The 23,179-nt window shown below is 37.2% G+C and overlaps 1 protein-coding gene across 1 annotated transcript in view; it reads left to right on the top strand.

The window, feature by feature from the left end:
• LOC150091361 (protein mono-ADP-ribosyltransferase PARP4-like) overlaps positions 1-23,179 on the top strand; it is a 577,845-nt gene that overhangs the window by 63,830 nt on the left and 490,836 nt on the right. Inside the window, exon 7 of the mRNA XM_090390099.1 lies at positions 12,106-12,233. Within this exon, the coding sequence (XP_090246225.1) occupies positions 12,106-12,233 (128 nt within the window). The remainder of the gene's footprint in view (positions 1-12,105; positions 12,234-23,179) is intronic.

Genomic DNA, 23,179 nt, shown 5'->3' with positions numbered 1-23,179 from the left:
CATAGTAGAAAATGAATCATAATCACATTTGAAAATTTAATTTTCCTGAAGATTTTGATAATATCTGTTGGCTCTAATTCATTAACAGTTATTAATAACTCCAGGTGACACTTATTACTGTATCACTGGTCATTACACGCTGCAACATGTTCTGAGTGTGTTACATTGCATTACAGTATAAATAGCACTAAGTGGCTTGGTAGTATATTAGATTCTACATGTGAAATTAAAGATTCATATTTACTGTACAACTTGAAGTCAGTTGGCTTTGTGTGTTTCTATAATTTATTTGTGTAAATGACAGAAGAACATTCACCATCTGCCACTAGTTGATGTGGAAAAGATTTTTTTGCCCCTTCATCAAATCAAATTAGGCTTAGTGAAAAAATTTATAAAAGTATTGGACAAAGAAAGATGTAGTTTACAGTACTCAGTAAAAATTTCATGTATTTATTGATAAAAGGATGAAAGAGGGCATATTCACTGGTTCCCAAATCAGGATGTTATTGAAATGTACTTTTCTTGACGATGTCCAAAATGTACACAAAACAGCAGTGTAGAATGAATACAAACCACTCTTGCCAAAGCTGGCCTCATACAAAAGGAAATCAGGGCTCGAAACATTTTAAGCTCATAAAATTAACATTTTTTTGAAGTTTGTTAAATGATTTGTTAATAAATTTATAAAACAATAATGTTAATTTTCTCAATAAACCTGCAAAATTTTAGGTCAAATATTAAGTGTTGCAAAATCCATGTTACTACACTGCCCTACCATTAATATCCAGACACCTGCCTTTAGACAAAAAAGAGAGCTTTTATTGTGTCATTTAATTGTGCTGAAACCTTTTACTTTTATGATGGCCTTCAATCTTTGCAACATACTCTCAACCAGCTTTTTATAAATATCAGGTGATATGTTCCTCCACTCGGCCATATGTTCCTCCACGCAGCCACCAGTTCGGCCTTGTTCTTTGGGTGATCTCGACGTGCATGTAACCGACGATACAATACATCCCAAATGTGCTCAATATGGTTCAGATCAGGATTCTGGGCTGGCCAATCCAACTTTTCCACACCCATGTCCTCAAACCACTCTGTTACGACTCGAGCAGTATGGCATGGCCATTGTCTTGCTGATACAGGTATGAGCCTTCCCCAAAGTATTGCCATAATGTTGGAAGTGCAAAATTGTCCAAGATGTCCTGGTATTGTACAGCATTCATGATTTTGTCAATAACAACTAATGTGCCCAAGCCACACAATAAAAGGAGCCCCACACCATGACACTGCCTCCACCAAACTTCATTGTTGGGAGGATACAATTAGGAAGGAATTGTTCCTCTGGAATTCGCCACCCACAGGAACGGCCATGAGACTGGTGGAGTGCGAACCTCGACTCGTCTGTCCATAGGACTGTTTTCCCACTGCTCTACAGTACAGGATTCATGCTCCTTACACCATGTTAATCGGCATCTAGCATTTGTTGAGGTGATCAGTGGCTTGTAAACAGCTGCATGACCATTGTAACTCATATCATGGAATGTCCTTCGTATTGTACTAGTGCTGACATTAGTCCCAATATGCTCACAGAGGGTTTGTGTGACTTGAGACAATGGCAAATGCGATTTGCTCGCACTGTTCTTTGCAGTTCTCTTGTCCCATTCTGTTAGTTTTTGGGGTTTACCAGGCCTTTTTTTGGCAAATTCAGTCCCATTCCTCTTCCATTTGCATGTGACTTTACTAACCATTGACCTAGGAATTCCCAGAGTGACTGTGATGTCTCATACAGAACGCTTGCTTATGTGGCATCCTACTATCATTCCACGTTGGAAGTCTGTTAATTCTGCTGAACATATCATTTTGCATGCCCACTTTTTGTCAGTTTGTAGCTTAGTGTGCATATTTATATCAGGTTCTGTGACGTGTTGCATGCATAGGACCAGTTTCCCCATCCATGGAGGGGTGTCCTGATATTAATGGTAGGGCAGTGTATATTATTATGAAAAAAAATATAGGAAATCAAACCTATAAAATAAATTTTAAACTCATATGAACAAAATATGCAGAGTGATAAAATCCTATAAGTGTACAAGGAACTGTTTGTTGTATGAGTTTAAAATTTAATTTTCTACAATTGAATCATTAATTTTCTTCCCCAAATTTTGAGTGATGTCAATGATGAACAAGGGGAAAAGTTTTATCAGACCATTTCTTGCATAAAAAAAATAATATGGAGACAAGTAGGGTCCAAACATGCTTGCAGATTACTGCTGGACACTGATGTGGGAAACAAGGGGGATATATGTGGAAATTATTGCTCAAAACATTTTAAGCTCAAAATTTAAACATTTTTTTAAAGATTATTAAATGATTTCTGTAAAACTGAAAAACAAGAACGTTAATTTTCTCAATAAACCAACAAAATTTTAAGGTCATATTTGTGCTTAATGCTACAAAATACAGAAGGATAGCATATTTTATTATGCCAAACACAAAAAAATTAATTTGTTGGCCATTATTATTGACAGTACTTCCAAGAGGACAGTTTCATTTGAATCAGTAAAAATAATTAACATATGTTACTCTTCTTATCAAGGCTGTATACTTAGATACATTGGTTACAGACTCTCCTCTCTAGAGAGAAGATCAAACACATTTCAATTTCATTGTCAATCTGACACACACACACACACACACACTTTGATCATGTGTTAGTTCACTCCTATCATAACCTCTACCCCAGTTCATATGATTTATCATGTATAATGTCTGTACAAATTGTTCACAGGTGGATTTCCATGTTGTACAGCCTGTACAGTCAGTCCTCGTATAGCACGATAGTTGTGTTCCTAGAAACCCTCGAGCAATGCAAAATCGTGCAATATAAACAACAGGCCCTATGGGAAAAATAGGGTTAGGTGCTGACCACCCAAGATTGAACACACATTTGTAACCAAAACATTACCAAACACAATAAATAATCGTAATAAAATACGTAAGTATTTTATTACGACTATTACTTAATAAAATATTGCTAATGCTTTTGCTTCTATCGTAAGCAAACTTGTTCTTTGTTTGATTTTCTATCCATACAGATGACAGCCATTCCATCTCTTCCAATTCTTTGTGTCTTGATCTAATGGATTTTAATTACACTTTGAGTTGTTCTTGCTATGAAAGTTGATTTTATTTTCTCTGTATTCTTTCTAATTCATGACATTGCCTCATTTAGGCCTGTAGCACGTGCAATATCACATGGTCTTATTTTTTTCTCTATCAACAGAGGCGAACTGGCCATAAGTCTTAGCGGGGAAACCCCGGTGGGCCGGAGGCCAGTGTTTTTTGGCCATAAACGCTAGTATGAGGCCACTACAAATTTTCCCGGGTACGAATTTTTTTACCCAGTCCGCCTCTGTTTATCGATATTGCTTTTCTTTTTCTCTCTGAATCTGTAGTATCTTCACCAGGATGCTTCCTTTTTACTCATTTTTAAGGAATAAAGCATAATTACAAAATGAGGAAGCACGTTTGATGCACATAAACAAAGCTGCACGTGTGTAGCAACTGAATAAACAACACTGTAAAGGCAGAGACACTATTAACACCTCACTAGCTCACATTTTACTAAAGCACATTTCTGGGAGTTACTGCCATAAAACAATAAAAACAATTTACAGTTGCGTTTCTGCTAGTGGAATCTGTTATAAACTGGTAGTAAACTCGATCTAATTGCATTTGCGATAATACTGATAGCTGGAATTATGTGGGTTTTTATGTTGTTATGGTGAAATGTGTTTCCCCTTCACTGATATAAAAAGCATAAATACATTTTCTGAATCTTCTCTTCATTCCTATCGTGTTGCGTTCAGCTGGAGTGATTCCATGTTCGACTCCCATTTCTTGTAAACACAAAGACAAATCGGGCATAATTGAATTCAGTTCGTGTTATATACGATATCGTTCCCCTATTTATAAATCGTGTATGATCGAATTTGTGTAGTGTAAACGTGTTATACGAGGACTGACTGTACTCTGATAAAGAACTCAAAATGTATGATTAGCATCTACTTTAGTATTACTTCAAATATCACACTCCATTTGTGGGATAAAAAACACTAAGGTATTCTAGAAAGACTTTGTATTGGATAGGCATGTTGTTTATTAAAGTAAATGTAACAAAATTTGTTTCTGTATAGAATATATATTATCACAGATCTCTTTGAAGTCCTCTTATAACAGATTAAGAAATTCATAATTTCTTAGAGCGAAGTGACCAGATTTCTTTGTTCCCCTCTGATTTGTGTCAAACGAACCTGAATTATACATTTTTATATTTTAATTTTTTTAGTGGGGGAACCACTCACACCCCCTTCTAATAATCAAAAGGTGTACAAAAATTATATTATATTATTTTATTATCTAAACACAAATTAATAACAAAACCATCATTTATATATTTGATTATAAACAACATTTCTTGTCCAATTTTTTTGTGTTTTATTATTTTTTGATTTGTTTCCCGTTAATACAAAGAAATTTTTATCTGCCTTCACTCTACTTAATGCAACGTACAATTTTCCATGCGAAAAGTATGGTAATGTTAAGTCAACACCAACCTTAGATAATGTTTGACCTTGACTTCTGTTTATTGTCATACTAAAAGCCAATTTCACAGGAAACTGTGTTCCTTGAAAAATGAAGTTATATTCCCCTTGAGTTGAATACATATGAATCCGTGGAATATATGCTTTCGATCCAGCTCTATCACCTGTGATGTGTTCACAAACAAAAGGGAATATAACTTTATTTTTAAATGGTTATATGGTTTCTTAAAACCATAACAATTGTGTTTACCTTTAATAGTAATTTATGCTGAGATAAACCTTGAAGGCTCCAGAGAATAAAGTGTTACAGAGTTGTGTTCTTCAGCACTACAACTATCTGGCATAATTTGGTCCAATGAATAAACTATTTTCAATTCTCCTGGAATCTTAATTTCGAATAAAATTTTTTTAATCAGCGAACAGTATTATTTGTTATAGCTAAAATTGCGCATTGAAACTTTTCTTCCAAAGGTGTTTCGATACTTCCAAAAGCGTCATGTATTAAATTTCCCGAACTGCGAATATTTTCCTGAATCTTTATTTGATCATTTTCGTCTTTTATCACTTTAATTTTTTATGATTTTTTTTTCTTTCTTTATCAACATTGGAGTTTCAGTAGAGCTATCAATAATTTGTGATTCTTTTTTTTTTGCTCTTTTTGTATCTTTCCTTTCTTAATTGTGGAGCCTTTAACTTATTATAATCACTTTGTTTTCTTCAATATCAGGATTTTTAAGTGCTGCTTCATACTCTTCAAGATCTTTTCTTTTCTTCTTAGCCTTTCTGATATGATCTTTCTCTTTTCTATTACTGCCATTATTAACAACATTGCTAATAGCTGAAGAAACTTTTGAAAAAATTGAATCATTGCCTTGAGACATGTAGAATTCTAAAATTAAAGACACTAAAAATTAAACCCCACAATTAACAATGGTCGAAATGTCAACATTGTGTGACGTCATAATGCTACCTATCAGGTAATGAGTCATTGCTGTGGTATATGCAGCATAATTTAAGATTGACGTGCCTAGGTGTGGTCTTTGAGACAGACCTGTCAATCAATTTGTTGTAGCAATAGCAGTTAGCCTGCCTTGCGGAAAGCAAAAAGAGTGCATGTGAAAAAAAGCACTGTTTTCTGAAATATTATTTTACTTATAAGCCAAGATGAGTGTGTTTTCTTTAAGGTACATGAGATGTTTTTGATCATCAAAGTAAGCAAAGTAATTCAGTGAATGGTTCTATAACGTATGCAGCCTAATGTTTTCATGTACCTTTTTAGTCCTTACAAAACAGGAAGTTCTTAAAATTTCTATGGCATTTTCAGTGAATACCATAGACAAACAGTTTCAACTATAGACATGTGGTTTGCTGTAATTTGTAATAAATCTTCAAACGTTCCATTGCTTACCCTGATAGCACAGAGAATATCCAGCTGGTGCAAGAATATTTGCTGTTGCTATCGAGGCAGTGTTAGGTGGGTCGGAAACCTGCTAGCTTGGGGGGTGGAGACAAAGATTAATAGATTAACAGTAGCCACTGGCAGAGGTGAAAGAGATTCTTCTTCTATTGGAACGAGCAGAAGCCTGAAAAACAAGATGCAGGATATTTCAGAGACTGCTGGGAGTCATTGCGGTACAAGTAAACACATGGGTTGTGTTAGGGTAGCTAAGAATAGAAACAGGTGCATGTATACTTGCGTGTACACCAGTGCTAGGAGTTTAATAAATAAATTTGATGAATTTGAGGTATTGCTCAAAACATCAAAGGCAGATATTGTTGGGATATCAGAGACGTGGTGTCAAACAGATATAAAGAATGCAGAACTGGAATTTGGGGAATACAATGTGTATAGAAAGGATAGACAGGACAGGAGGGGAGGAGGGGTTATGCTGTTAGTTAAGAAACATAAAATCCAAGGAAGTGAAGCCAGTCGACATCGCTGGACAGTGCAGTGTCGAGTCAGTTTGGTGTGACATAAGCATTGGGAGATCAAAATTGAGAGTAGGAGTGTGCTATAGGCCTAATGACTCTGATGAGTATAATAAGAAATTGTAAAGGGAAATAGAGTGGGCCAGTAAATCAGAGAGTTTTATAATGGGGGATTTCAATTTCCCAGATATTGACTGGAATTTGTGGGTTGGTCACTCACACACTAGCAAGGCTTTTGTGGATTTATTGGATGATTGTTTTCTACATCAGTATGTTCGAGAGGCAAGTAGAGGGAGTAATACTCTTGATTTGATTATCAGTAGTGATTCTTCATGCATTAAGAATCTGCAGATAGAGGAACCACTAGGTGGCAGTGATCACAGTGTGCTGAAGTGGGATTTACTCAAAGAAACAACTTCCATCAGGGGTAAAGGGAAGGGTTATTGCTTTCGTAAAGGCTACAACAATGGTCTGAGACAGTATTTAAATTCTATACAGTGGGACCAACTGATGATGTTACCAACAGCAAATTCAAAATGGGAAACATTCAAAGAACTTATCTTGGAATCTACTAGGCTTTACATACCGGCGCCTCCGTAGCCAGGTGGGAAGGAGCAGCAGTGCATAGCACAGGCTTCTTGATTAGACCGGGGTTCGAGCCCATCACCACCAAATACGGAGGATGGGGAAATGTCAGGGAATGACCACCGCATATCCCGGAGCAATATGGCCTTAGTTGCTAATGCTCCTAAAAACCAAATAACTAACTAACTATCTAGCTTTACATACCAAGTAAGAAATATTGTTCAAGGTTTAGGCCTAAATGGATGTCAGATGAACTAATGAGACATATAGCAGAAAAGAAAAATGCATGGGATACATATAAATTAACATGTGACACAGAAGCCTATGATAGATATAAGTTTATCTGTAACCAAGTTACAAAGGAAGTTAGGCAGGCGAAGGCAGATTACGAGAAATCTTTGGCAAGGGATGCAAAGAAAAACAGCAAAGCGTTCTTTACTTATGTAAACTCTAGAAGGAAGGGGATGAATCAGATTGGTCCACTTGATATCGATGGGTGAAATGTCGATGAAAAATGAATATTTTTCATCGACATTCACACATGAGGAGTTATTCAGCAAGGGGAATGCCAGAGTTGTATTCAACTCTGGCAGTAAGCTAGAGAATCTTGCAATAAAACACATGTTTCATGGGCAAAAGAGCAATGGGACACCATCATCTTTTCTGACAAATTGAAATTCAACCAACATGGCTTGGATGGGAAGCAATACGTCAGAAGATGAAAATCATTGGGTTACCATCCTGACTGCCTGACTGTTAAGTTTCCCATCGGTCAGATGGTCTGGGAATGCATAACAAGCAAAGGGGTGGGGCGAATTAAGTTTATTAACAGAAAGATGAATGCAGAAACCTACACTGCTATCTTGGAGGAGTGCCTGAAACCCGTTATTGGGGATCACCACACAGACGTCCAAAACTGCGTTTTTCAACAGGACTCAGCACCTTGACACAGAGCAAAATTGGTGCTATTTAGATTTAATGATGAGTTTGTCGTCTTGTCTCACAAGGCTTAAAACATACTTACACCAATGCTTTTCTCCCTTAAGGTGCAGTCATACCTCAGAAATGCTGGTATTACAGTGTTTGGCAACAGTGGAGCTTTGCACCCTACTGAAAATTGCTGGTACATAGTGTCGTCTAAAATTGCTCAGAAGAAGCCTACAAGTAAGATTCAGCTGCAGGAGAGCATTGTACGGGTGTGGTACCACAAAATTGGGCAATCGTATATCCAGAAGTTGATTAACTCTATGCCAGATCATTGCAAGGCTGCTGTAATTGCAGCTTGAGGAGAAATAACAAAATATTGAGGACTTAATTTGCTGATTTACAGTACATAATATTATTACGTTAACTTGTCATTTCAGTTTGTACACGTAAATGCAATTAAATGTATGTTTAGTGTCATGATTGCCATTTGCATGATTTCTCATATTGCCAGTAATTATGCATTTTACTCTTTGGCAAGATATTTATGGCAATTAGGTATATCAGATGGAGTCTTTTTAATTGATTTCATTCACAGAAATAAATATTCCATCTAACATTTCTGCAACCCACAATGCAGTGCAAAACACATTATTTGCAAAATTCACAAGTGATGCAGTTTTTTTGTCCACCACTGTATCATTGACATGAGCAGTGCAGACACTCACAGAACTTCATATCTGACTGCATAATTATCCACAATTCTTTTTCATTCTTCGCCATGAGTATGGTACCAAATAGTTATCGTGTTAATCTGGGATTACTGCTGAACATATGAAGTACATTGCATTTGTGAATGTTTAAACTTTTTCCACTTCTTAAGACATCTGCCCAATTTTTTAGGACTTGTTGCAGTAGTATACCCTGATTACTGTAACAAGATCTAAAAAATTGGGCAGATGGGTATTGAATCACAGTATACCTCCACTAATTGATAACTACTCTGTCTTCTCCCACTCCACCATCCCTTTATCCATAGTATTAACTTGCCCTTATTGTCACACTGCTCCAATTTGTAAGCAGTCTTTAAGTGCAACAGCATCAAAAGCTTTCTAAAATCATATCAAAATATATGATATCAAAATTGTTTTTTGCATCCAGTTTCTTTGTGACCACATCATAGTATCCAATGAAATTGGTCTGACAAGACTTTCCCTTAAAACACCCATGTTGCATCTGAACTATAACTGCAGTCTTGTCTAGATGATCCTGCATTGCTTCTTTAACTAGGGACTCCATTCTTTTCCTTAGAACAGAAGTTAACAGGTCTGTTATTACTCATGTCACCTTTTGATCCCCTTTGTGAATAGGAAATACATTTGCACGTCTCCAGTACAAAGGGATGTCCACTGAATGCAAAGATATTCACATAGTTTGTGGGCTATTTTCACATTCAGTGTATAGCAAAAGGTACATTTACAACTACTATAAAACCAGCCCTCTAATTGTTGCCCAAAAAAATCAACCTCAAGGGCTCACATCTGGTGAGTATGGGCTTGGTACACCCAGGGTCCTGAGCTGGATATCATCATTCTTCTCTTCTTTTCTTGGTGATTCCCTTCTACTTTTCTGTCTCTCTCCGGGTAATTCAGAAATTTTTTTTTTTTTTTTTGGCTGGGGCAGCATAAGCCTCAGGCTTCCTTGCACCATATGGCTAATAATAACAATAACAACAATAACTGAGAGTAAAGTGGAGGAGAAATTGTTGAAAATAAACACAAGAAAGGCACCTGGGGGTAGATGGGATCTATCCAGTTATATTAAAGGAGGCAGCAAAGGAAGTAAGCAAACCCTTAGCCATAATTATGAGAGCTTCCTTGGACTCAGGGGAGGTACCCACAGACTGGAGAAGTGCAAATGTGACCCCAATTCACAAAGGAGGATCAAAGGCTGGCACAAGTAATTATAGACCTGTGAGTTTAACTTGTGTTCCAGGAAAATTAATGGAGGCACTGGTTAAAGAAGCACTGCAGGATCATCTAGACAAGACTTCAGTTATAGCTCAGACACAGCATGGTTTTGTTAAGCGGAAGTCTTGCTTGACTAATTTGATTGGATACTATGATGCAGTCACAAAAGAACTGGATGCAGGGAATAACTCTGATATTATATACTTGGATCTTAGAAAGGCTTTTGATACTGTTGCACATGGTAGACTGCTGCACAAATTGGAACAGTGTGGCATTGGAGGCAAATTGCTGCTATGGATAAAGGGATGGTTGAGTGGGAGAAGACAGAGAGTGGTAATCAATGGACACTGCTCATCGTGGACTAATGTTATTAGTGGAGTCCCTCAGGGTTCAGTGTTGGGTCCATTATTGTTTTCTGTATTTATAAATGATACTGATGATGGTATATCAAGCTTAATGTCCAAGTTTGCAGACGATACAAAGGTTGGTAGGGTTGTCAAGGATACTACTGACATTATGCTGCTGCAACAGGATCTGGAAAGGTTGAGCATATGGGCTGAGAGGTGGCAAATGAAGTTTAACATTGACAAATGTAAAGTACTACATATGGGAAACAGCAACCCCAGAGCAACGTATCGACTCTGTGGTACTACACTGACAGTGGTAGAGAATGAAAAGGACCTGGGGGTGATTGTGCAGGTAGATATGAAGTTCTCTGAGCAGTGCAGACAGGCTGAAAGAGTAGCTCCATGGTGTATTGTCAATGATAAATTTTTCTAGCAGGGATAAGGAGGTGATTATTCCCTTCTATAAGGCAATGGTCAGGCCACACCTAGAGTACTGTATACAGGTCTGGAGTCCTCATTTCAAGAAGGATGAAGAGCTGCTGGAACGAGTACAGAGAAGGGCAACAAGATTAGTGAATGGAACAAAGGGATGCTTTTACGAAGAAAGGCTTAAGTTTTGCAAATTACAGTGTCTGGAGACTAGGCACCAGCGAGGTGATCTGATAGAGGTGTATAAAGCCTCGAATGGTTTGAGCATGCTCAATGCTGATGGGATTCCTCGTCTTGCTCAGAATAATCACCTGAGAGGGCATAAATTCAAATTGAGGAAAGACAGATGTAGGATAGACGTGCGGAAATTTGCCTTTAGCCAGCGGGTTGTTGGTTGGTGGAACAGACTTCCATCCCTTGTAGTGGAAGTTGATAGCCTAAATAAGTTTAAGGCTCAGCTGGACAGGTATTTCAAACGAACAGAGGGGTGAAGTGGAAGTGGTTTTTTTTTTTTTTTTTTTTGGCTGATACTGCATAAGCTTGCTTTCTTGCATCAAATGCCTCTACTAATGCTAATGCTAATAATCAGTTTCCTGCCATGTTCATTGCAGCACAGCAGTGTGTACCTTTTTAATGGAATTTGTGATATTTATTTTTAGTCATTGGTCATGGTGACTGTAATGTGATACACCATGCTCTAAACACATCCTCATATGAAATTATGTTCCTGGAAATTCATTTTGTGATAATAGCAAACAGCTGGACCCCAACAAGTGGGGGCCCCCTCCGCATTTTTACATAATGATATGTGGGTGCAGGTGCTAAGGCTGAGATACTGCATACATTGATGGATTGGTGGGTTTAATGATGTGAGAACTACTGTAACCAAACTGCACGTGCATAAAGATCTCATTATCTTAAAGTAAATTTTAAGGGAATGCATTGACAGAGATAGGCCAGTCCCTTGGCTGCCTATTCCCCAGATATAATTCATTTTTAACTTCATGTGAGGTGGTGTTTGGGGCCTAATGTATTACACTATAGTCACTTAGATCGAAGACCATAAAATCTGTGTCATGAATTGTATTGTAGTAATTGATGCTACTATACTGCAAACAAACAAGGCAGAAAATCAGTTATTGACTGATACTCGGTGCCTCTAGAGTGCCCATATTGAGGTACACTAAGGTAAGCAATGGAACTTTTGATGATGTTTATAGTTGCATAGAAGCAATACTGTAAATCATTTGTATACTGTATCCATAAAAAACTCCAGAACTAAATGGGTACCCAATATTGTTCTTTATTGTATAGTTCTGGAAGATGTGACAGAGGAAAATATTTCTGCACCTAAAGCTGGATTACAAGGATCCTCAGGACACAATGTGATACCATTAAAAAGTGTTTATATAAGAGCAAAACTTCTAGATTTAACTGCAAAGGTTAGTTAAGATAAATTTTATTCTGGAAATTGTTGCGCTTTGTATACTGTTGTTATTCAAATAGCTTGAAAAAATAAAACTCTGTTATTCAAATAGCTTGAAAAAATAAAACTCTGTTATTAAATAGCAAACTAAAACTTCAGTACTTTTTTAAAATGCCACTAAATTTAGGGCAAATTCCTTCAATCTTTTGATGAATAAATAAATTAAAAGCAAATGTTATTTATGCTGAGAACCTCTCAGTTTAGTTGTTTTTCTGTGGTCCACAATGCATTTGCCCAGTAAACTAAAGTGCTGCCCATCCACAAAGTTTGATAAATTTAAAATGTGAAGATACATGATACAGCCAAGGGGGGTGTGTGTGTGTGTGTGTGTGTGTGTGTGTGTGTGTGTGTGTGTGTGTGTGTGTGTGTGTGTGTGTGTGTGTGTGTTCAATGCAAAGAGTGTGAAGAAATTAGGTGCCAACTCAGCATTCTGATTGGTGAGAGCTTGAAGAGTAGGGTGGATACCCTTGAAGGAATTAAAATGGGGACCCATCAAGCTCTCAGCTGCCCAATTCAATGCCAGGGCTCACACTTGTGTATCAGGTAACACAGCAGCAGCAATCCTGAAAGCAGAATACACTCATCCCACAGGAGGTAATTATTGTTGGCGATTCTATTGTCAGAGAATCAGGAAATATATTATGCAAGAAGGATAGGTGGTATTCCAGGGCATATAGTGGACTGGTCTTGTGTAAGGGGGGTTGACATTTAGTGGAAATGGTGCATCAGGAATATCACTGACTCTTTCCTCCCAGGTGTTGGTAGTCTGGCCAGCTGCAGTGTTTGTGGTATTGGCAGCTTGTTGGTAACAATATGGTAAACCACACCCCATGGGTCAACATTACTAGTGGCAGTACTTTTTTTTTACTCATTCTCTGGTACTCATTCTTTGCTATCGGGAAAAATTGAAAATTAAAAGGATATGAAAAGTACTCTAAAAAATTTTTTTTCCTGATATTGTTACTTTAGTAGTAATGTTTTTAGAATAAGAACAACAAATTAAGTATATTAGCACAGTTTATTAAGCATAAATTTATTATTCAAGTATATAAAAAGATAAGTAAAATGTGAGTAAAATAAGTAAAAAATAATAACATAAGTAAAAATAATTTCACTATAAAGTTTTTGTAGAATATTCCAAATTTTTATTAAGTTCTCATCTGGCACCCTATACCAGGGTGTCATCCGACACCCTGTGTTTTTGAGTGAAGAGCCATTTTTGATCTAATTAAAAAAAAACAGAGAGAGAATCTGAAGAGCCGCACCTCAGCGCAAGCTAGGAGGAGAGGGGAAGCGAGAGTTTTTTAAGAAATGGAATATAGTGGGAAGGTGTTTATTAAAAAAAATATATATTTTGAAATATTATTTATTAATACTGAAAAAACGTAACAAACATCCAATTAGGTACAAATTAATGTGACTTTTGCTGATGAACTTCTTCAGCGATTCACTGAACATCATGAGAGTATGTCATAATTAAACATGCTCGCATTGTTCAGATGACGGTTTCTTGATTTATATTTAATACAGTTCATGTTCAAAAATATTTGCTCGCTGAAATATGTCAAACCAAAAACTGAAAGAAGTCCAAACGCAAATATTTTCAAATTTATATATGGGTCCGGTAAGCTACTCCACGCATCAAACACAATTTGGTCTGCATTTTAAACTTATCTATTGCTGTACATTTGTGTAGAATTGGAAGGACAGTCTTTTACCTCTCCAAATCCTCAATTTCAGTTTTAAGGCATTTTAGTCTTGCACTCCACATGTCCTTGATTTTTAAGTCCTCTTAACTCCTTTTCAAATTGTGCTTCATGTGAGCTGTAAAGTTAAAGAACTGCAGTTACATGTTAAAAGAGCTGGCAGGTCGAGCCACAGGTTGCCGACCCCTGTCCTATGCCAACATTTTTTCTTCCTCTTTGTGTCAGTTGCTGAATGACATTTCTGAAGCAGTCACGAATTGACATATTTTGCTGGATCGAAGTGGGCCAGCTGTGGGCCTACAATTTTAAGAAACAGTAGTGAAGAAACTGTTTTTGTCATCTATGAAGTGCTGATTGGGCTGGCGATCAGATTCATTTGTGAAAATCTTCGTTCACATTCACTCGATGAAATTGGTATCATACTCAGAGTGTTTAAGAAACTGTTTTTGTCATCCATGAAGTGCTGATTGGGCTGGCGATCAGATTCATTTGTGAAAATCTTCATTCGCATTCACTCAATGAAATTGGTATCATACTCAGTGTTCATCAAATTCTTCAATTCTTCCGAAACCTTCTTATCAACTCGGTATCCATGAATTGCATCTCTTTCATTTAACTGTAACCTAATTGACAATTTTCTAACTCCACTTTCACCAAATGTCAACAATTCATGTTTAGATGACAATGAAGGTTTAATACCTTCATTGTCATCGTTTTCCATCTCTCGTCATCAGTATTGTCACTAGTTTTTAAATTTGAATTTTTTCTTTTTTTTTTTTTGAAACTTTTCAAAATGTCGTTGTCAAACGGATATTCAGGTACTGTGACCATGTAAACAGAGATAGGGAAAATTTACGGAAAAATGTGGATAACACTTCCGTGAAACAACAGATGATTATTTGTGGGTAAAAGAAAATCACTTTTCTAATTCTCGAACGGGACACTTACAGACTTACAGTTGATTCACAAAGGTGTCCAACCTGTGACCCACGAGGAAAGTGAACTAAAACAGCATTTTAAATTTTGTTAATTATCAAAAAAATTCTCATTAAATGTTTTGTTCAGTAAATGTAATTGTGTATTGTACTTAATAAAATTTTCGAATATTTTCAGTTTTACTTTTACATGCAACAAGATATGGAAAATGTAACACACTAAAGAAATCTAACTTTGAATTTTTTTGAATATGGCCGCTGTATGTGAAAAGGTTGGACACCACTGCAGTAGAAGGTGGGCCAGAGCCCATTGGGAATACTTCTTGATCTGCTCACTCTTGACTAGCCCGACTCCTCCGTATGTGGGACAGGTGGTTGAATAGATTTTACCAGGTACCACTAAGTTGTAGAATGCTTTAGCTCTCTTAATTCGTGCAGCAGCACTAATCGCCAAAATTGCCTGAAGGCCAGAAATGCGAACGGTGCATACTGAGTTAATTCTCTCCTAATCCGTTCGCTATATGAAAATTTTCTTCGCTCAATGGAAACTATTTTAAATGTAACTTCCAAGGGGAATTCAAAATAAATCACTATAAAAGGATTTCGTTAAACAGAGGTCCGACTGAGTAATTCAGAATTATAAAAATGGTTATACAGTTTTATATAGAAAATATCTTAACAATAGACAGTAAAAAATGCAAATTTAGTTAAATAATTTTAAGCTCATTTGAATAGTAGGTAAATGTGTGAAAAAAATTTACAGAATATTACAAATTTCGAAGTGCACTGCATCCAAATGTCACACGTCACTGTTAATAAAGGTGTCGGTATACCGTACTGTTGCGTACCATCCCAAAAAAAAGCACTGACCAGTGGTATCAACAAGCATTTGTCAGAATTCCTTCTTTTCCCACCTTATAAGGCATGCTGACTCCTTAAATTCTGTTAAGTTTTCTTTCAAGCATTTACATCTGCTGGCAACTAATTTGTTCTGGAGCTCCGGAAATGTTTTATAGCATGGTTAACTTTTCGCTTCAGAATATCCAGTTCAGAGAACTGCCAGGGAACTGCATATGAACTTGGATCTTTTTGCCTCAGAGAGGTATCTGCAGCTCTGATAATGGTTTCTGTCAGTATTGATCTGTTGATTTGTGTGCATTTAATTATTCCATTCTGGGGACATCCCTGAAAGGAGAGATTCAAGGGTTTCTTGGTATGTCTGTCAGTTAGCTTTTTTGATGTTATATCTGATAATAACATATATTGGAAGGGGGGGGTCTGATCCAGCTGAAAGATAATAGCAGGGTAGTTGGATGTAGTCCAGCCTACTGCACATTCCAGTTTATGAATTTGTGTGCTATTGTTTGTGTTGCCATAGTAAAGTCTATCACACTTTCATGCAATCTGTCTTGAAGCTACCACATAGGAGATCTGCAATTTGAATCCATTGATTAACCCCAGGGGCTCACATCTGGTGAGTATGAGCTTGGCACACCCAGGGTTCTGAGCTCTTCTCTTCTTGGTGATTCCCTTCTACTTTTGACTCTCTCTCTCTCTCTCTCTCTCAGGGTAATTCGGGAATTTTTTTTTGGCTGGTGCGGCATAAACCTTAGGCTTGCACCATACAGCTAATAACAATAATAATGTAAGAATTTAGTTGCAAAGAAGCAACTGGCTTAGAGCTGTTTCAAGGTATTCGATAGAAAGGTTATGCTTTGATTTGGTCTACAATACATTGATATAATGTGGCAGGATCCCAGAGAGTAGGTAATTATACAGTTTAAGAAAAGTTAAAGATTATCGAAAGAGTTAAGAGTGGCAAAATAAAACACAGCGTATTTCACAAGTGTGTAATTCCAGAAGGAATAATCTGCAGTTGGATGAAAGAGAAAGAAAACTGGCATTCATTCATAGACTCTATAGAAGATGAAGTAGGTATCCAAAGAAAGAAAACTAGAGTGTGAAAACAATGATGTGGACTAATGCTTATACAAGTGGTTTCTACAGGAGTGTAGTGAAGTTCAAAATTATCCCATTTACCGATAAATGGAGTAATTTTGAAAACACATGCACTTAAATTTCATAAGCTACTTGATGGAGATGATGACACATTTAAAGCTTCTGAAGGGTGGCTTTAGATATGGAAGGTTTATCATGGGATATCCCAGTTTAGTCTTGTAGACGAATCTGCATTTGGTGATATTACTTTTGCTATATCCCAGATGAATATGCATTTAGTGACATCAATTCATTCATATATAAAAATGGACTTATTTTCAATCATTCCATTGATACATTATTTCACAACTACTGACAAACAAACAGTAGTACAAATGGTGAGAATGGGTTGAGTTGGAGGATACTGCAAAGACAAATATTTACAGGGTAACAGCCATAGTCTGGTTGTGCATAATGTGATTCAAGATTATGTGAGGGCGCTGACTGTCTTTACAAGTTCCAGCTGTGAAGTACAAGCTCCAAAAAAGCATAAGTGTTTTGCCATTTTATTTACTTAATTGTCATATTATATTGTTGTACTTTATAAGTAGCTTTATAGTTCTACTTACGCTTGTTATTTTTAATTTAGATTGAGTTATTGTAGGTTGCTACTTAATATACATAAAACCGTTGTTTCGTACGAATCTTGCAGCCATTGTTATAGTATAGAGTACATGGTAGAGAATATAATTTTTTAATTGTGATAAATAGGTTGCTCTAAGTAAAACTAGATAGCATATTACATATCACTGCATTTAGGAAAAGTTAAAGATTAATTCATTACTGTTAGTATTGATAATTCAATTAATTAAATTCATTAATCTTATTAATTTTCATTGTTAATCAATAGTATTCAATATTGTGCCTCAGACTAGAGCAGCAAAGCAATGGGCACAGAGTGGCAGGAGTGCTATGAATTGAGGGAGAACCAGGGGGGGTTATTCTCCAATGCATCACAGCCTAAAAAATTGTGCAACTTGTGAAATGTTTGCGGAACTTCTGGAACAGGACATGATCTAGCCAAGGAGGATGTCTTCGTGTGTGTGTGTGTGCTAGGTCTAGAGAGTGTCAAGAAATTAGGCACCAACTCAGTGTTCTGATGGGCATATATATGAGAGTTTGAAGAGTGAGTATGGTAGATGCTCTCGAAGGAATTAAAATGGGGAGCCCATCAAGCTCTCAGCTGCCCAACTGAACACCAGAGCTCACTCTTGTGCATCAGGCAACATAGCAGCAATCTTCATGGCAGAATGCGCTGGAGCTAGTTATTATCGGTGACTCTATTGTCAGGGAGACAGGAAATATATTGTTCAAAAAAGGATAGGTGGAATAGGACCAGGGTATGTCTTCTGGGGGCAAAAGTTAATGACGTTATAGAACAGATATCTTTTAAGGGCACAAAAAGTGATATTTTTATACACATTGGCACTAATGATATTAAGAGTAGGAGATCTGCAGAGTGTCTGCAAGTCTACTCAGACACAATAGGCGGGAGTACATGATGAGAGCCTTGTCAATTAATTTGGCCCTGGAGAGATTGTGCAAGGCTCATGGGGTTGAATTTTTTTCAGCATGGTCTGTGCTTGTTATCAGGAGAGACTGTTTATACAGGGATGGGATACACTTAAATAGAAGTGTGCAAGAATATTTGCCGATACTATTGAGGCAGTGTTAGATGGGTCAGAAAACTGCTAGCTTGGGAGGGGGGGGGGATTCACAGACTAAAAGATTAGCCGTAGGCAAAGGTGAAAGTGATTCATGCACTGCTTTTATTAGAATGGAGGGTGGTGGTGGGGTGCTGGGGTTTTCAGGGAATGGTGGAGGTCATCACAAAACAAATAAATACATGGGCTGTGTTAGGGTAACTAAGATTAAGAATAGGTGCATGTATACTTTCATGTACAGGCCCCGGATGCCAAGTGTTATAGTGATCAAGCGATTCTCTGAGTGATTTCTACAGCGTTTTCAAAAAGATATAGTTTTGTTTCAGTTATAAAATTTTTCCTACTTTTCTATTAATTGATAGGCAGCTTAACCTTACAAATCGTAGGCAAGTTTCAGAAAGGCAACTTGTGCGCCCCACACATAGTGCGGGGCGCACAAGTGTGTTGGTCCAGATGGGATCTACTACATAATGATAAGCCAACTAAACAACAGAGAAAAAAAAAAAAAAAAGAGTAGGTAATCTGTTCACATCTGACTGCCAAGAACAGACAGGATAGGAGGGAAGTGTTATGCTCTTAGTTAAGGAGCACAAAAAATTGCACTGACTCAAAATTGGCCACTGCAATTTTGAGTCAGTTTGGTGTGACATAAGCACTGGGGAAATGAAAATGAGAGTAGAATGTGTTATAGGCTGAATGACTGTGATGAGTGCAGCTCTAAAGAGAAATAGCATGGGTCAGTAAATCAGAATGTCTTATAATTGGGGATTTTAACTTTCCAGATAATAACTGGAAATTGTGGGTTGGTCACTTACACATTAGCAAGACTTTTCTGGACTTATTGGATGATTGTTTTCTATAGCAGCATGTTTGAGAGGCAACCAGAGGTAGTAATACTCTTGATCTGATTATCAGCAATGATTATTCATGCACTAAGATTTTGCAGATAAAAGAACTATTATGTGGCTCTGATCACAGTGTGTATTGATGTGGGATTTACTTAAGGATGTAACTGCCATCAAGGATAAAGGAGAGGGTTTTTGCTTTCTTAAAGGTAGCTGCAGAGGTCTCAGACAGTTTTTAAATTCTATACAGTGGGATCAACTGATGATGTTACCATCAAAAAATTCTAAATGGGAACCATTCAAGGAAATAATTGTAGAAGCTACTAGGCTTTTTATACCAGCTAAGAAATAATACTGTTCAAGGCTTAGACCTAAATGAATGTCAGATGAACCAGTAGTATAAGTATTTGCCGTATAGTGCAAGGCAACCACACACTTTTGCTACTCTGGCAAAAAAGAAAGAAAGAAAGAAAAAGAGAGAAAAAAAAAACCAAACAAGTAGATAAGAAAACAAAAATTATTTCCATCCCTCCTCACACAGGTAACCATCCAATTGACCTTTGAATTTATTCAAAGTGTCAGCCTCAACTATAAGGGCAACTTGTTCCAGCTATCAACAACTCTCTGGCTAAAAGAAAACTTCCTACATGGATTTTATGACTCCTAATTCTGGAATTATTTAGAACAGTGAGAATTCCACCATTCCACCTTCATTCATTTGACTAATCCCTCTCAGAGCCCTTATAAACCTAATCAGATCACCTCTGAGGTGCCTGATTGCCAACTTCTATAGCCCACGTAATTGGAGTCTTTCCTCTTATGGCCATCCTTTTGCCAGTCTCACCATTTGAGTTGCCCCTCTTTGGACCTTTTCAAGAAGCTCGAAGTCTTTCCTGAGATGAGGTCTCCATATGTGAACACAGTATTCCAAATGTGGTCCTACAATTGCCTTATACAGTGGGATTATGACCTACCTATCTCTACAAGATAGCATTCAATAAATCATTGATAGGATGCCATGGGCTTTCCTGGCTGTCTGTTTGCACTGTTCAGAAAACTTCATGTTTGCCTGTATTGTAACTTCCAGACCTTTTTCACCTCCACTGTTTTTTAACTCAACCCCACCAAGTGTATAATATATTTGTGGGTTGCTAATACCGAAGTGTAAGACCTTGCATTTAGCAGCATTAAAACATAGCTGCCACTTCTTTGACCACCTTTGAAGGCTTTTCAAATCATCCTGAAGGAATGATTTGATTCACTTTTTTCTTCCTTGTATTCACATACATGAAAAATTCCTTGTCCCCATTCTTTGCTCTTTTAGCCAATGCATTCTCATATGCAGCCTTGGCCTACCTGATCTTATTTGTGGTGCTGTTACAGATCAACTTGTACCTGTTGTAGGCTTCGGTACTTTTCATTGCTCTGTAACAGTCCTGTGTTATCTTTTTCTGCTCTATTTGACCAGCTAGCTTTGCAGTCATCCATTTTGGCATCCTTCTCGTGCAATATTTTCTTAAAGGTATGTATGCATACACGACTTTTGTGATTTTTCCTTTAAAAGTATTCGATAATTCAAATGTGATCGCCATCCCTTGACAATCTGCCTAGTTCACAGATGCGATATAGCACCTTAAACTGTCTTCTGAAGTTAAAACCTCTGCCTTTATCTTTAACTACTGCAACATATTTCTTAATCTTTAAACTGATGATTGCATGATCACTTCCTGACAATGGTTCCTGTACTTTAAGCCCTGTGATGTCATCTGGATCATTAGTAATAATGAGGTCAAAAATATTCTCTCTCCAGTGGGGCTTGTGGCAGAGAAGAAAAATGCATTGGATGCATATATTATCAGGTGATACAGAAACCTAGGGTAGATATAAATTAGTCTGTAAATCAAGTCACAAAACAGATCAGGCAAGCACTAAGGAAGATGATGAGAAATCTTTGGCAAAGAATGCAAAGAAAAACAGCAAAGATATCTTCATTTTTGTAAACACTAGAAGGAAGATGATAAATCACATTGGTCCACTTGATGTTGACCATTCAAATGATGATGATGCTGCTCAGGTTGCTGGTAAACTGAATAAGTATTTTTCATCTACCTTCACACATGAGGAATTCTTTAGGGAAGTGGATGCGAGATGCTTATCAAACTCAGACAGGAAGCTAAATGATTTTGTAATAACTGAGAAGGAAGTGGAAGAGAAATTGTAGAATTTAAACATAGGAAAGGCCAGAGGTGGATGAGATTTATCCAGTTATATTAAGAGAGGGAGCGAAGGGGGTAAGCAAATCCTTAACCATAATTATGAGATCATCCTTGGATTCAGGGAAATCCTTATATTCTGAAGATGTGCAAAATTATCCTCAATTCACAAAGTGGGATGACACAAGTCATCAAAGGGTGACACAAGTAATTACAGACCTGTTAGTTTAACTTCTGTTCTAGGGATAGTAATAAAGCTGGATGACAAAAGTCATCAAAGAGTGACACAAGTAATTACAGACCTGTTAGTTTAACTTCTGTTCAAGGGATAGTAATAGAGTCACCGGTTAAAGTGGTAATGCCATCTAGATTGGAGTGCAGTTGTACTTCAGTCACAGCATGGGTTTGTTAAGGGGAAATCTTGTCTGACCAGTTTGATTGGATACTATGATGCATTCACAAAGGGACTGGATGCAAAAAAATATTTTGATATCATATACTTGGATTTCAGGAAAGTTTTCAATACCATTGTAGAATAGGTGTGATGAAATTTCTATTTATCCAGCAGGTGGTTGATTGCGCGAACAAACCTCCATCAGCTAATGTGGAAGTTGATAGCTTAAATAAATTCAAGGAAGAACTGGAAAAATGTTGGAGCAAATGGATGCTGTATAGGCTTGCTTTCTTGCATCATATGCCTCTGCTAATGCTAATACTGTTGCACATAGACTGCTGCTCAAATTAGAGCTGTGTGACATTAAGGGTAAGTTACTGCTATAAATAAAGGGATGGTTGAATGGTAGAGGACAGAGAGTGGTTATCAGTGGATTAATGGTATCACTAGAGTCCACCAGAGTTTGATGCTGGCCCATTATTGTTTTCTATATTGATGAAGGTATATCAGACTTAATGTCTAAGTTTGCAGATGATACAAAGGTTAGCAAGATTAGTTTAATGGCGGTAATGGCAGAATGCTACTCCAAGCAGATCTAGGAAAATTAGGAGAATTGGCAATTATGATTTGAAATGGACAAATGCAAAGTACTGCTTATGGGTAGCAGTAATCCCGGAGTAATGTACCAATTGTTTAGTACAACACTCAGGGTAGTGGAAAAATAAAAAGATCTGGGGAGAGGGGTAATTTTGCAGTCAGATATGGAGTTCTCAGAGCAGTGTAGTCATGCTTTCCAGTGTTTTGTGTCCATGCATATGACCTGTTTAGCCTACTTTCAGGATGACTCTTGGGATTTTGTCAATGATTTAGAGGAATTTTGCTAATAGGGATAAGGAGGTAATTATCTCAATGTATAAAGCAGTAGGGCCACTTGAATATTGCATACAGGTTTGGAGGTCCTCATTTTAGGAAAGATGTAGATCTGATGGAATGAGTACAGAGAAGGGCAATAAGATTGATTAGGGGAACAAAGAGGTGCTCTTACCAAGAAAGTCTTCAGGCCTCACTAGGCACCTGTGAGGTGATCTGATTGAGTTATTTAAGGCTTTGAATGGTTTGAGCAAGCTGAATGTTGATGGGATTCTTT

The sequence above is a fragment of the Mastigoproctus giganteus genome, chromosome 1 (assembly GCF_048544385.1).
Source record: "Mastigoproctus giganteus isolate SK-2022 chromosome 1, ASM4854438v1, whole genome shotgun sequence".
Classification (NCBI taxonomy): domain Eukaryota; kingdom Metazoa; phylum Arthropoda; class Arachnida; order Uropygi; family Thelyphonidae; genus Mastigoproctus; species Mastigoproctus giganteus.
The sequence above is the reverse complement of the archived record's forward strand: the minus strand, read 5'-3'. Positions and strand labels throughout refer to the sequence as shown.